This window comes from Onychostruthus taczanowskii, unplaced genomic scaffold (genome assembly GCF_017590055.1).
Source record: "Onychostruthus taczanowskii isolate IOZ18803 unplaced genomic scaffold, ASM1759005v1 scaffold220, whole genome shotgun sequence".
In the NCBI taxonomy this organism is placed as follows: domain Eukaryota; kingdom Metazoa; phylum Chordata; class Aves; order Passeriformes; family Passeridae; genus Onychostruthus; species Onychostruthus taczanowskii.
In genome coordinates this window covers 55,915-70,456 of record NW_024499463.1, presented here as the reverse complement: position 1 = coordinate 70,456, position 14,542 = coordinate 55,915, and the positions used below count along the sequence as shown (strand labels likewise).

Genomic DNA, 14,542 nt, shown 5'->3' with positions numbered 1-14,542 from the left:
CCACTCTGCTGCTGTCCCCACTGTTGCGGAGAGAGCCCCTGCACCCACACCACCGCTGCCGCTGTGGCGGCGGAGAGAGCCTGCACGGGTACTGCTGCCACCACCAGAGCGAGCGTCTCTGCACCACAGCTCCTTATTTGGAAAAAGTAGTTTTCCAGATTATGTTTTGTCCCTGTTTTCCATTGTTTCTGGGCTGGGGAGGAGGAGGTTGAGCCACAGGAGCCTCTCTGGCATGCTGCCTTTGTTTTGCTGGGTGCATGTGGTGATGGTGTCTGTTTTGCCTGTGTTTAGAGATTGCGCTGATTGGTGCCCAGGCAGACGTTCGGTGAATACCCTTTTCAGGGTAAAACTCTCTCCTCTCTCTCTCCCTCTTGTATACTCTTTGTTACTAATATTGTTGAGATTATTGTGATTGTTTCAGCTCTGATTCCAATTTATAATCTCTCCTAGTTTTCCCCATTATCAGAAGGGGCAGGAGGAAAAGGGGGCAGCTGCAGTGGGTTTAATTTTTCACCTGCGTTTTAAACCAGCACAAACTGAAGCACTGAAAAGCATAAATAGGACTAAATTAGTCAAAAGTTAGAAAAGATGACAGTAAGAATGACAATAAGTGCTGTGTCTCCTATGAATTACTATCAACAACATCCCTCACATGATATATTGAAATAATGACCATATTACTGTTCAAACTGCTTGCATAATTTGCACTAAAATATTGTCTCTTGTATACTAACAGCTGTGTATGAGATTTACTTACCACACTGGCTGAGCATTCACCTGGTTCCACTGCTTTCATTTCCCCTCCTTGTTCCTAGCAGGCTTTTTCTGCAGTTAATGCACTGAGACAGATGCTTGCCTGTCTAAGGTTTTCCTACAACCATGAAAATTTGGCCTGTGACTTCCCATGCAGTTTGAACCAAAGCTCAAAGGCCAAGCTTCAAGTCTGAAAATAAGATTGCCTCCAAATCATGGGCATTTTTATAACACCAGCTTTTTTTCTTGCAGCTAAAAATTTTGGCATACATTTCATTGCAGTTCAGGGAGGGCTGTAATTTGTCAGCCAGCACTTCATCTATGTTTGTGGAGATATGGTAACCCATGGTGTTCTTCCTGGGTTAATATACCCTTTGACAGCTTTCATTCCCCAGCTCTTGCAGAAATTCTGTCTCTCTCATAAGAAGTTTCAAAGCATGGAGAAAGGAAACACAGAATGAAAGCTCCAAGGGTCAGGTGGATTTTGAGATAAACCTGATGAGATACAGCTGCTGATCCTGAAGAAATTGATTGAGGAAGTGGCTAAGCTATCTATCATATTTGAGAAGTTATGGCAATCCACTGGCTGGTAAAGCAGAAATATGATTCCCATTTTTTAAAAGGGAAATAAGGTACACCGAGAGAACTATAGGTCTATCAGTCTCATCTAGTGCCTTGCAAGGTCATGTAGCATGTAGTTCTGGAATGGAGGTACAGGGAGGTGATTGGTGACAGCCAGCATGGCATCACTAATAGCAAATTTTGCCTGACAAGTTTGGAGGTCTTCTATGAAGGATTATAGCATGGGTGGATGAGGGAGGAACAACGACATCATTCACCTGGACTTGTGCAAAGCATTTGACACTGTCACACATGACGTGCTTGTCTCTAAACTGGAGAGACACAAATTTGGTGGGTGGACCATTATATGGATAAGGAATTGGCTGGATGGTAGCCCTTAGAGTGTTGTGGGAACAGCTTGATGTCCAGAGGAGGGGACTAGGGATGAGTGGCATTCCTCAGGGGACCAGTGTTATATATCTATGGCAGTGGCATGGACAGTGAAAGCATCCTCAGCAAATTTGCTGATGATACCAGTCTGTGGGTGGCAAATGCACTGGAAGGCAGGGATGCTGTCCAGAGGGACAGGCTGGAGAGGTGGGCCTGTGCAAAACTCTGGAAATTCAACAAGGTCAGATACAAGTGCCTACCTCTGAGGGTCATCCCAAACATGGATACAGGCTGAGTAATTAATGGATGGAGAGCTGCCCTGAAGACAAGGGCTGTTGTTTGATAAGAAGCCTGACATGACCTAGAAAAGTGAGCTTGCAGCCCAGAAAGCAAACCATGTCCTGGGCTGCAGCAAAAGAAGTGTGACAAGCATGTTGAGGGAGGCAATTCTGCCCTTCTATTCCACTCTTGAGAGACCCAGCCTACAGTATTGGATCCAGCTCTAGGGTCCCCAACAAAAGAAGGACATGGACCTGTTGAAGTGAGCGGCCACAATGGTGACCAGGGGGCTGGAACACCTCTTTTATGAAGACATGCTGAGACATGCTGAGACAGTTTGTGTTTTCCAGCCTGGAAAAGGCTCAAGAAAAACCTTCTAGCAGCCTTACAGCATCTAAAAGGGATCTACAAAAAAAACAGAGAAAGAATTTTTACAAGGGCATGTCGTGAAAGGACAAGGGCGAATGGTTGAAGAGACTAGATTTAGAATCATAGAGCAGTTTTGCTTGGCAAAAAAAAAAAAAAAAAGCTTGGAAGCTTAAAGATCATCTAATTCAAATTCCTGCCAGGGCGACAGGGTGGCAGGGAAACCTTCTAGTGGACCAGGTCACTCAGAACTCCATCCAGCCTGGACTTGAACACCTCAAGGGATGGGGCATCAACTGTTTCTCTAGATGACCTATTCCAGTGTCTTCCTACCCTCACAGTAAAAAACACTAATGTCTAATATAAACCTACTCTCTTGAGATTTGAAGCATTCTGCCTTGTCCTGTCACTACATGCTCTTGTAAAATGTCTATCTCCATCTTTCTTGTAGGCTCCCTTCAAGTACTGGAAAGAAGGCTAGGTATCAGATAAAATGAGATTTTAAAATATTTTAAAATATGAGTTCTTTACTTGAACCATTTACAGTGCATTACCATTGTATTTTTCCACTTTTTTTTTCACATTCTTTTGGAGTAGAATCCTAGCTCACAATTAGATGTTTTTATTCTAATATGTGCAGGCGGCTAAAGAAGCTGAGGCTTAGACACAGACCATGCTAAAGCTCCAAATCTTGCGATAAAACTCCTCAGAACAAATTGGGAATACAGTGGTTGTTTAGTTCTGCTAGAAAGAATGCCAAGGACACTGAGCATTTTCAAGCTCTTCAAATGTTCCAGAAGGTCAGATCGTGTGCCTATAATTTATTTTTGAGTTGCATAGCCAATAATTCTGAATGCCTTTCTCAGCTTTGCTCTTCAGATCTTTGGCTATCTAAGTTAACATATTACTTCAAACTTGCTGAACATTTTCTAAATTAGTGTTCATCCACTCATCCATTTCAATGTACTACTAAGAGATTTGAGTTCCAAAATAATTTTGTCATTTGCTATCATTATCTTCTATCCAAAAAGTGTTCTGCTTCATTACGTCTTCATTAAAATAAATCTCCAAATGGAGTGCGGGTGAACAGTGTCCTTCAATTTCATTTATATCATCTGTGAAGACTGGTAAAAAGCAACTGTGTGCTGGAATCAATAATTTTATAATTACGTATGTATTAGTGTGGCTACTTGTAACATATATCACATAATAAGGCATCCTGCAGAGCTGCTGGAGCAGCAGTAGAATATTATCCTATAATTTTTGCTTTGTTCACCATCACCTTGTATTAATACATACGTACTTTGTGTAGTATGGAGGTTAAATGATGTTACTCCAATATGGCAAGAAAATATCATCATCTTCATTTGGGGAACAAATATTATTATGCTAATAAAGTGATATTTGTTCAACATAGTTTTACCTCTTAATTTTTCAAGATGAAGAGACATAATTGACACTACAGTAAAGATCCAGCCTTTTCACATAGGCTTAGAGGTAAGATGCTGGTGCTGCTGTGAAGCAACTCTTCTGAGATGGAATTGCCTTGCACATATTGGTGTGCCAAAGAGCAGTATATCCTGTGCAACACCCAATATCAAGTCACATCTTAAAACAATAATGGCTGATCCACAGCTCAAAAAATTTGAAAATATATATCAGGTCTAGTTCAAATTCCTTTTAGTCATTTGCCTTGAGCAGAGTTCATTTCTGAGTCAGCAGGTGAGAAGGTATTACCGAAATCAGAAGTGAAAAGGTAAGCCTCCACTCCAGATAGTAGGTCTATTTGTCTTCTCTACAAAGATTTAAAAGTTGGTTAGTGAATAATTTTGCTCATGAAGACATCATCCTTCAACACAAACCGCATCCCTACCATGCTGATATTCTCTGACAGACATTTTTAAATGCTTCTCAGAAACTCAGACATTTTTAGTTGTTGTGCAAATTTAATTAATTTTTTATTACTACCAGAATTCTTTCACACATGAGGCTAAAGAAGAGTGTTGTGAGAAATATGTGTTCTTCATACTTATCCTTGTTGTTCGTACTTAGCCATTTTGTGTAATTAGGAAGGAAAACTATTTGCAGTCATAATGGTCTGGCTTTTTTCATGGACTCTTAAGTGGCTGAATCTTTAAGAAAAGGAAGAACCATTTTAAAAATCATTACCACAGTATGCACCTGGATTTACATAGCTGCTGGTTCATGATCACTTCACAGATATGCCATCATTCTTTCTAGGCAAATGAGAAATTTGGAACTTTGTAAAACATATCTGCCTGTAATGATTTTCAGAGCTTGGCTTTCCTTCAGCTTTCTGTGAATAGTACATAACTACCAGTTAAATTTCGATCTGTGAAACACATTTGATGGCACCTTCCCACTCTGCTTGCATACTTTCTTTCAACATAAAATGTCTGCAGCCAGGAAAACGTATGAGCACAGAATTAAATATTTACACAACTTGAAACAAGAAAAAATTATCACACTTTCCCACTGATAGAAATTCCTCCAAGTAAGACATGGACACAACATCTTCTAAATTTCATTAAAATAAATGACAATATACACAGTACTTTTACTGAGGCCAGGAACACAATTTACTTAAAAATCTAGAAGTGATCTAGAACGTAGAGTTCCACATCCAAGATTTTAAAAGCTTAACAGGTAAACCATTATCAAGGAATTCTAATACTTTTTCATCATTATTCTTTTATGTTAGTTTGACACAGATGAGTTTTGACACCAACAGTGAAAAATAGCTGATAAAACAACATTTAGTTACCAAAACTGGGTTTTGGTAGCAAAAAAGGATATTCAGTATTAGAGGGCTATAAGCTAGCAAACAAAAATCCTATCTGCAGCTGTTGTCCTTCTCCCAGTTGTGGTCCCATTGACTCCAATAACAATAAAAATCCCATTGATCTGCACAGGATTTCATTTAATTAAGGAAAAAACAAAACAAAACAAAACAAAAAAAACAAAACCCCAACACCCAGTGACACCCTCCCAAAACAAGGAAACAAAAAACCAAAACCCAAACAAATGAAAACCCCTCCCAATGTCCTCTCTTTGTTAATTTAACTCAAATCCAGACCCTTTTTATCTACTGTTAATGTAGAATTATGCATTAAAAAATGCATAATTCAACAACTCTAAAAACGCTCAGTTGAAGAAAACATGAAGAATTACTAATTTGATAAGGTGTAGGGTGTCTTTGGTAAGAGTAGAAAAACTGGTGCAAATAGAAGATAAAGCATGTACTGGTAATATTCTGTAAGTTCTAAGTAGTTAGATGGACCCCTCTGTGCCTCCAGAATCAGCTACTGAAATAGAAATATATATGACTTTAAAATTATAAGAGAGGTTTGGATAAATTAAATACACCAATAAAGGTTCTGGTACTTTAAAACTACACAATTAAACAGCATCTGTGAAAGAAAAGGCATTACTGCTATTAAACCAGTATCATGGCCCCAGATATAAAATCAGCACCACATCAGCACTGCCCTTGGGGACAATCAGTGCATGTGTCAAATAAAGCTCAGTGGAGGAATTTTTTTCCTATCATATGTTTTTTTCTTATCACTATAGCATAGTGATGCTTTTTCTTATCACTATAGCATATATGGAAGTTAAACTTTGAGGTCAGATGTCAGGAGGCACATGTTCCAGGCTATAAGGAAAAATTCTGCAATTTTGGCTGCTTGGTAAGTATTTACAGACATAAGACACATCTTTGTGCATTTTGTTGCACAGGTTTTGGCACTTCACTGAACTTAGAAATGCTACAATTTTTATTGCATTATTTTCTCATTAAGACAAGAGATATTAGAGAGGAACTGATCAATTTGTGTTTTCAAACTTTGTGTATACTCATGGCTTTATGTTATTAAAAAACTATTGCAAAGGTCCTGTCTGGTGGACTGGCCTCAAATTAAAAAATCAAATTTAAAACCCTCAGTTATTCTACCTGTATTTTATGTAGATTATTAACACACATTTTTTGAAATCTTTTTTAAATACTATTGTTTTATCAAAGCATTTTAAAAACCACAATACTTAAAATTTCCTTAATTCCCTGTTGATGAAGTTTCTTTTATAAGCTCACCATAAACTATAAGAAAAAGACACTTCATTAGTTTTCTGTGGAACAAATCAACTGTCACCAAAACTTATACAAATTATATTAGTAAGCTAACCAAGGCAGAAAAAGTTGAATGTCTAAATAAGTAAAACAGAAGTGATTTTTTTTCCTGTCTTAACTAGAATCACTGAAGATCTTTTTTAAGATGTATGAATGGGCAAGCTTCCACTTGCTACACTCTGCTCTGCACTGCACTGTACATGCTCTAGTAGGACTGCTCTGCATCTCCCAGTACTGAAATACTCGTATGCCTCAAAATGTTGAAAATATTCCTACTCTGGTCTTAAGCCAGTCACTTAAAAATGTAGTTAAGACTGTAAAATGTAGTTAAGTTCTACAGATTGGAAGTTATTTTTGTGACATGGCTGTGTAAATATTAGGTCACCATGTGGTAATAATTTGGCAATAGAATGGTTATTTATGTATTCATGTATGCTCCTAATTCTACAACAAAATAATCTGAATTATTTTAACCTTCAGGAAAAAAAAAAAAAAGAACCATGGTCAATGTATGTCATTGTTTTCCAGGACAGTGTTCACATTTTCAGGACTGATTCCCCTGTATGTTTCATTAACATTTAAAAAAATGAAACACAAAAAATTAAAGCATTTTTTCATGCGTACAATCTTAACCATGATCTACTCTGACAACTTTGTAACAGTGATCAATATAGCTACAGAATATATTATTATCATCTTTACAGATAGTGTATCGACATTTTTTCACAAATGCATTATATTTATTTCATAATTTCTAAATATTTCATAAGGATGTCTCAAAATCAGAAAGAAAAAAATGTTTTAAATAGAATATAGATTTATGTTTTCTCAGTAGATGCACTTACTAGGTGTACAAGCAGGTAGTCTCGCAAAGTATTATGTCTTTTTGTATAGATTAATTAATTTTTAAAATAATTTCAATATTTCAAGAGTGATCCATGGGCTTGGGCTACATTTCTTTTCCATTTTATTAGGATACTTTTTTTGTGATGTTGGGTTTTTTAATTTATAGATCCCTTTACAGAAACTGCCAGCTTGACTCTACATCCAGGATCAAAGCCAATGTCCATCATTCTATAATAGGAAAATTAAAACAGCTTGCTCATCAGGATGTTTAAAACATCCCTATTTCACAGGCTTAATTTTTTTAAACCTTTGTTTAATTTTCTATGGGTGTTGTGTTATCAACTTTGTGGGGTTTGGGTTTTTGGGTTTGTTTTTTTGTTTTGTTTGGTTTTTTTTGGTTTTTTTTTTTTTTTTTTTTTTTTTTTTTGTTTTTTTTTTTGTTTTGATTTTTTTGAGGTCAATTCTGTGGAATTACTTTTGATGAAATTAAAAAAATAAAGACAATTATTAAGGAAAAAAGCCTAGAACTTTGGCATGCTTTTTTCCTTAAATATTTTTAGGGACAAAACACTAGCTGAAAATAATAGAACATTGTACTGTAACAGAAAACAATAGGTATATATAGGTCTTCAACATTATTCAATATATATTGTCTTGCTGTTGCAGAACACAAAGATCTGTCTCTAGCCTTCACAAGTTGTAAAACAAAATTGTATTATGTTTTTTCCAAGATTGTGCAACTCCTTTAAGGTATTGCAAGCTTCAGGAAGAAATATATCAGCTACAAGCACATTGTTTTGCACCTGCAGAAGGGCTTTTTTCTGTCCTAAGAATGCTGCAGATAATTCTAGATCTGCCAAGAAGGTACTATGAAATCCTTAGTAATCCTTAGCGAAAAAGAATACTTAATGCTTTAGTATTAAGAGAAATACAAAACCTTAATAGAGAAATAAGTAAATTGTAACCTTATTTTAGCTAGTCTTCAGGAACTGAAATGGAAAAATTTCCCCTAGCTCACCAAAACAGCTGAAAAGAGAAGCAGAGGAAGTTGTAAGTGGTATGTGAGAAAGTGAATAGAGAGAAAATTAAAGGAAGGCCTAAATTCTGAAGGTGTCTTGCAAATCATTTTGTTCTTACTATCTAGAGAGGCACCAATTCATCACCTCCTAGGGCAGATCAGACATTTGATTTACTGAAAACAACATCTCAGTCTCCAAGTATATAAGAGAGGAAATAATAATAAAAAATAATTATACACTGTGGCAATGAAATCCAAAGTCAGAGCTTTTCTCCACAAGATATGCCTGATCTTGCCCAGCCTGAAACCCAGTGTGCCTTTTTCTTCATGTCTCTCTTTAGTGCCACTCATACTTTGTGACAGTTCCATACCAAAGTCTAGGCATAGTCCTGTTGTTTCTTGCCATTTCTTTGCATTAATTATTTTTGGTTTGCTTTACTGTAGCTTGTAATGTGGTAGTATGCCAGCCTTCCTTTTAAGAGGTCTGACACCTTTTATGACTTAATTAAACTAACTATATTTACTCATATGTTTCCTTTCCACCACTAGGCTTTCTCTTATTTTTTAAACTAAATTCTCCTGATGACAGATGCCAACAAATTACTGCAGTTGTTCTACTCATCTGAAAAATATGGACAATTTTAGGTGTCTTTATATGAATTTATGCATCTGGGTCCAGGATTTAATACTTGAGATTGATGACAGCTCTTGCTTCTCATCCAGGTGGATTTCAGTGCTCTTACCTGACTCAACAAGGTACATACCTGTCTCTTTCTCCAGGCTGTCACACAGCACAGCCAGATTCATGTGAAGAGCAGAAGTGACAAGGTTTCAATTGCAGTTTTTTACTGATCTCCTTCAGGCCTTAGTTACCCAGTTGTTTTAGACAGAAATAGATAAACCTCAGTAGTGTATGGCTAGAAATGGATGATATCAAGTGCAATTAAATAACATAAATTAAACTTTCATTCTGCTCTCTCCTCCGTGTCATTCATCAAGACAATGGCAGATTTTGGTTGGGCTTGGCTGTTTGTTTTTTGCATTTACCATTAAGGTAAGGGTTTGACAATCAAAATCAGCACGTTTATAGACATATTGAAAACCATACACCCACAGGGAACGGTGGTCCAAATATTATATATGCTTTAATAAACCTTATGGTGGGGAGGGAGAAGGAGGCCATTGCCAGCGAGTTGAAAAAGAAATAAACGCTTCTTGACTATTTTGGTATTTAAGCCTACCAGGGTCAAATCCCTGGGGAAAATCTGATAAGACCTGTGTGTACCTGCTGCCCCCAGTATTCTCAGCAGGAGCTGGGTGTGCTGGCCGGCAGGTGGGCCGGACGGGCGAGGGGCGGGCGGGGGGCCGGGCTCTCCGGTTGCCAGGTGAAGCGCAACGTCTCCGCCTCTCCGCGGTAAGAGCGCAGCCCCGCGGAGCGCACGCAGGCGGCTCGGCTCGGCTCGGCTCGGCTCGGCTCGGCTCGGCTCGGCTCGGCTCGGCCCGGCCCGGCCCGGCCCGGCCCGGCCCGGCCCGGCTCCGCGCGACGCACACCGCACCAGCCCCGCCGACCCCCGCCATGGCGAGGGCGATCAAGCAGGGAACGTTCTGCCCGAGCTTCGTGAAGAAGAACTGGCTGCTGCTGAGCACGGTGGCCGCCGTGCTGGCGGGTGAGCGCGGGGACAGGCAGGGAGCGCGGTGCCGCCGCCCCCCGCCCGGCCTTGCCGGCACGGTACGGCCTTGCCGGGCGCAGGGGTGGCCCGGGGCCCGCGGAGGGGCGAGGGGTGCTGCGCGGCCGAAGGGCAGGGCTGGGCGGCTCGGGGCCGTGCTAACGACCCACCCGAAAGGCAGGCGAGGGCTGCCGTCTGCTCTTCCCCGGCATCGCCGCGGCCGCGGAGAACAGCCCCGCAGTGTCGTGCTGCCGCGGCGGTCGGGCGAGAGCGGGGCTGGGCGCGGGGGAACGCGGCGTTCGCAGCTCCGGGCGGCCGGGTCGGCAGCGGGGGCCCGGGGCACCCAGGGCCTGGCTGGCTCCTGATTGTGTCCCGCCGGCCCGTGTGGCAAAGGTCGGTGATCGGCGGGGGGAGACGGCCGTGTGGAGAAGGAGCCGGGGGTGAGCCCTCCGTACTGCGGGTCCCCGCGGCGGGCCGTGCCCCGAGCCTCTGCAGCTCTTGTGGGGGACGCGGCCCCTGCCTTCTGCTGGTCTGCAGGTGGCAGCCCCCCGAGGGAGGCTGCAGCGCCGGAGAGCGGTGGAGGTGGCTTTGTGGAGCTTCTGGTGGCCCAAACGAGCGGTGCAGCTGGAAGAGTTTGGCAGTGCTGCCCAGCTTTCGGAGAGGTTTTTGGGGGTGAAACGTCTGGCAGTGCCATCCGTTTTTCAGAGAGGTTTTCAGGTCCATCATTGTAAAGATAGCAGGATATATCCCCTGTACGTTAACAAATTTCAGAAGAAAAAACGAGTTGAACGCCTTCTTACTAAGGATAAATGGGCAAAGAGGGCAAAGAAAGTGCATCAAGTTACTTAGATGAAGAGATTTTTCCATAGGGTATAATTTTGGTCCTATTTATTTCATTATCTCCTGGTTATTATTTGGAAAGCCTCGTTCACTTTTTTCCCCTGTGGAGAAGTGGTGCTATAAATACTTTTGTAACTTGCTGTCTGGGTCTCTTTCTGATGACTTGTCTGCTAATTTGAATTTTGGCTGGACCATGCCTATTTCGGTGGAAATTTGTTCTGAAGAGAATTGTTATTTTGGAATTCCTCCCAGTTATTTATAAGCTGTAATCAGAACCGTGCTTACATTAACATGTGTGTTTTCCTCTATACATTCAGTATGTGAAAGATCTCTGGATTTTTCTTACCTCATTCAAAATATTTTCATGAGTTTTGCATACCAAGTGCTATGGGCGTTGCTTTGAAAATCTGACTGTACAACTGGAGGAGTGTGTTTATGTGTCTGTGTTTGCATGTGTACGATTGCTTTTTCGCATACTCCTGTCAGGTACTCTTCCAGGAGTTGCCTACTTACTTCCGATTACAGAAGTGGTTAAGAAATATTCCCCTCTTATTATCTTCAGTGTCTGTAGTTAGAATTGAAGAGTATGATGTAATTCTACAGGTGCAACATTCTGAAATTAAATTTCTCTGAGAGTCACAAAGTGTGACAATGCAGGGACTGTGGGGACAATTGACCCCAATTCCCCTAATACCCAATAGGAATTCCCAGTAAGAGGACAGGCTCTCAACACCTTGCTGTGTCCTTCAACTTCTCTGCCTGCTACACTGTAATTAACAGTCCATAACCCAGGGGAGCTCTATAATACTGTCAAAGAGAGTCTTTATAGTAATTCTGTGAGCCTTGGACCAAATTACCTTTTGCAAGGAACTGTGTGCCTGCAGCATTTCCAATATTTCTCAAAAGTGAAATAAGGTGCACAAGAAGAACAGTGAAACCCTTGTGAAGATGGAGTTAAATGATATATTATTGTTTTACTACAGCATAAGGAAAGTTTGTAATATACCTAGAGTCCACAAACCCTTCATAATTAAATTTACATATTCATTCTTTTTTAATATGCACTGGGAAATTGGTCTGAGGTTTGTTAATGTAGTTAGTTTGGAAGGACAATTTAGCATTTATGAGCAGAAGAGTGGCACATCATTGTGAAAGAAGAAAATAAGCTTTTCAGAAGTGTATGGAAGTAATAAATGCATCAATCTGAGAAAATGTGCTGTGAAAGCTGTCCAGCTGTCTTGCAAAGTACCTGATATTCCTATACAATCATGTGGAATCGTGATTTTTTTGCTCATCATCTTCAGAGCCATGTTCAGCATCCAATTGAAATATACTTATCTTTGCTAGTACCCTTACTAAGTTGAAAAGTTTTCCTGATTACCTGTGTGTGGCTCTGAAAAGAGACAGAAATGGAAACCCCTCAGAATTCCAAACACTTCTTTATTCAAGAGTATTATTTTCTTAAGCATTCAACCTTTTCCCTGTTCTTTCCCTTTTCAAAAATACCAGAATTTCTTTCATAGCAGTGTGTTTGGGGCAGGGGGGGTGAGGGGAGAATGTAGTTTAAAATCTGGACACTACATATCTGGAGTGTCATGTCTTTTGGGTGAAAACACCTGAATGCACATTCAAAGTAAACAAAATTTGAGGCTCAAATGGTTATTTTCCTTGCCTTAGAAGAGAGTCAGCTTTAGGCCACCAAGCTGATGTGAAGAGATGCGTAACCAGGAGAGCAGCAGCCTCACACAAATACCTGCAAAAGGAGGTGTGTCTTGCACATTGTTGTTCTACTGGCCTTACTGAGCCAAAGCAACTGAGCTAACAGAAGTAGTTTACAAGTGAATTTGCTTCAAGTGCTTCTTCAGCCCTTTATATAGAAAGTTACATTGTTTCCAGATTATACAATCAAGGCAAAATAAACCAGAAATATCCCTGAAAATTACTCTCCCTGAAACAGGTGTCCAAAGGGCAATTGCATACAGAGAGTTTAAGTCACACTTCACAGGTTTCTCATGGAGTATTTCTTATTTGTCATCACTTTGTCTCCAAAAGTTCACTGCTGCAACGCAGACAAACTAGTCATGAAAGTAAGAGGCTGATTATGTGTAAATACTTGTTCATTAGTCTGTGTGTCATTAGCCTGATAGCCTGTGATACTGATACTGTGCAGTTCTTCAGCAGAACAGCTTTTCTCTTACCATGGAAATTAAAGTGGAAGTGATAATTGTACACAAGTTGCATTATTTTTATTAAACTGATAATTTTGAAATCTATTCGCTTTTTTTTTTTTTTTTATTTTTTTTTTTTTTTTTTTTTTTTTTTTTTTTTTTTTTTTTTTTTTTTTTTCCCCAGCAGCAGCTTTGTGTCTGGGAAAGATTATTCTGAGGGATTAAATTCACCTAAATTTGCAAATACTTTTCTAAATTGCTGAATGGATTGTTCTGTCACTTCCTAAACATATTCAGAACTTAAGATACCTCTGAGCCTCTATATGACTTGGGATTGGATTTTTCTCAACAGCACATGTGTGGGACACTGAAATTGTTCAGATATTCATGTGGAAATATGAGAAATGCAATATTGAGATTGATAAAGAAGGAGGAAGGTAACGGCACTGGAGACTGTGAATGTCAGGTGTCCTTTCTTCAGCCCTTTGTTCATCAAGGGTGTGCCAGTGCAGGCTCAGTAAGAGGCAGCAATAAACACTTTTGTGCTCTGCCTTTACCTTCCTCCATAGTTCTCCTCTTCACATATGTACATGGTCCTTACGCTGTACGCCTCAGACACCACGAAAAAGGAACCTCCGTGCCGTGCCGGGAGCCGGGTGGGCGGCACAGGGGCGGTGGGAGCTGTCCGAGGTGGCTCAGGGAGAGCCGGGACCGGGCAGCCAGAGAACGCGCAAAAACGCGAGCTGCAGCTAGCGGTGATGTAAGGCAGGGATGGAGTAAAAGAGAGGGCAGGGGTCAGGTATTGAGGCTGGAGCATGCCTAAACACCTGACTTTTCCACCTGTGAAGTGAATTTATTCAGTCTCTGCAGGATCAAATGCTTGCTTGTGCAGTTCCATTGTTGAAAGATGCGGGCTGGCATCAGACCTCCTTTTCTCCCTGCACTTGAGAGTGAGATTAAAATATGCATAGTTCCTGTTGTAATACCAGCATTGCAGAAACTTTGAGTGTTGTGACTATAATGATTTACCAGGATTTGGTAAGTGCACTAGCCACTGACTGTTCTGGTTTGTGTTTTATGATACCTCCTAACAGTTTATATGCCTTTATTCTCTATAATGTTAATGGAAGTTATTATTTTATATTATAATATTAAGTAGTAATATCTCACTTGAAGAATATTTCTTTGTTTCTAGGCAAGTCAGGTACATTCACACCTGCTAAATGAAGGGCTGTGCTCCCTTTGTAATCAGACACAAGGGGACTTGACAGCTGGTTTTAATAGCAGTAGTTCTGCATTACTGGAAGCCCACCAGTGCATTCTTACAATAATGAATGTCTCATAGGGTGAAGAAAACAACAGAAATTTAGTAACCTATCACTCTGTTGATGGCCTTAACCTATGCAGAAGGCCACCTGAATCCAGGGAGCTCACCACATTCCTGAGGTTTTTTTGCAAATGTTGACTGCAGCCTCTAAACCCCCAAAACCTATTAACTCTTTCTGAC

General features: G+C 40.4%; 1 protein-coding gene across 1 annotated transcript in view; it reads left to right on the top strand.

Moving 5' to 3' along the window:
* Window positions 1-9,924: 9,924 nt before the first annotated feature.
* The window catches only part of SLC1A1 (solute carrier family 1 member 1), a 47,294-nt gene continuing 42,676 nt past the window's right edge, over window positions 9,925-14,542 (top strand). The window contains exon 1 of the mRNA XM_041405180.1: window positions 9,925-10,027. Coding sequence (XP_041261114.1) covers window positions 9,937-10,027 — 91 coding nt within the window. The 5' untranslated portion in view covers window positions 9,925-9,936. The remainder of the gene's footprint in view (window positions 10,028-14,542) is intronic.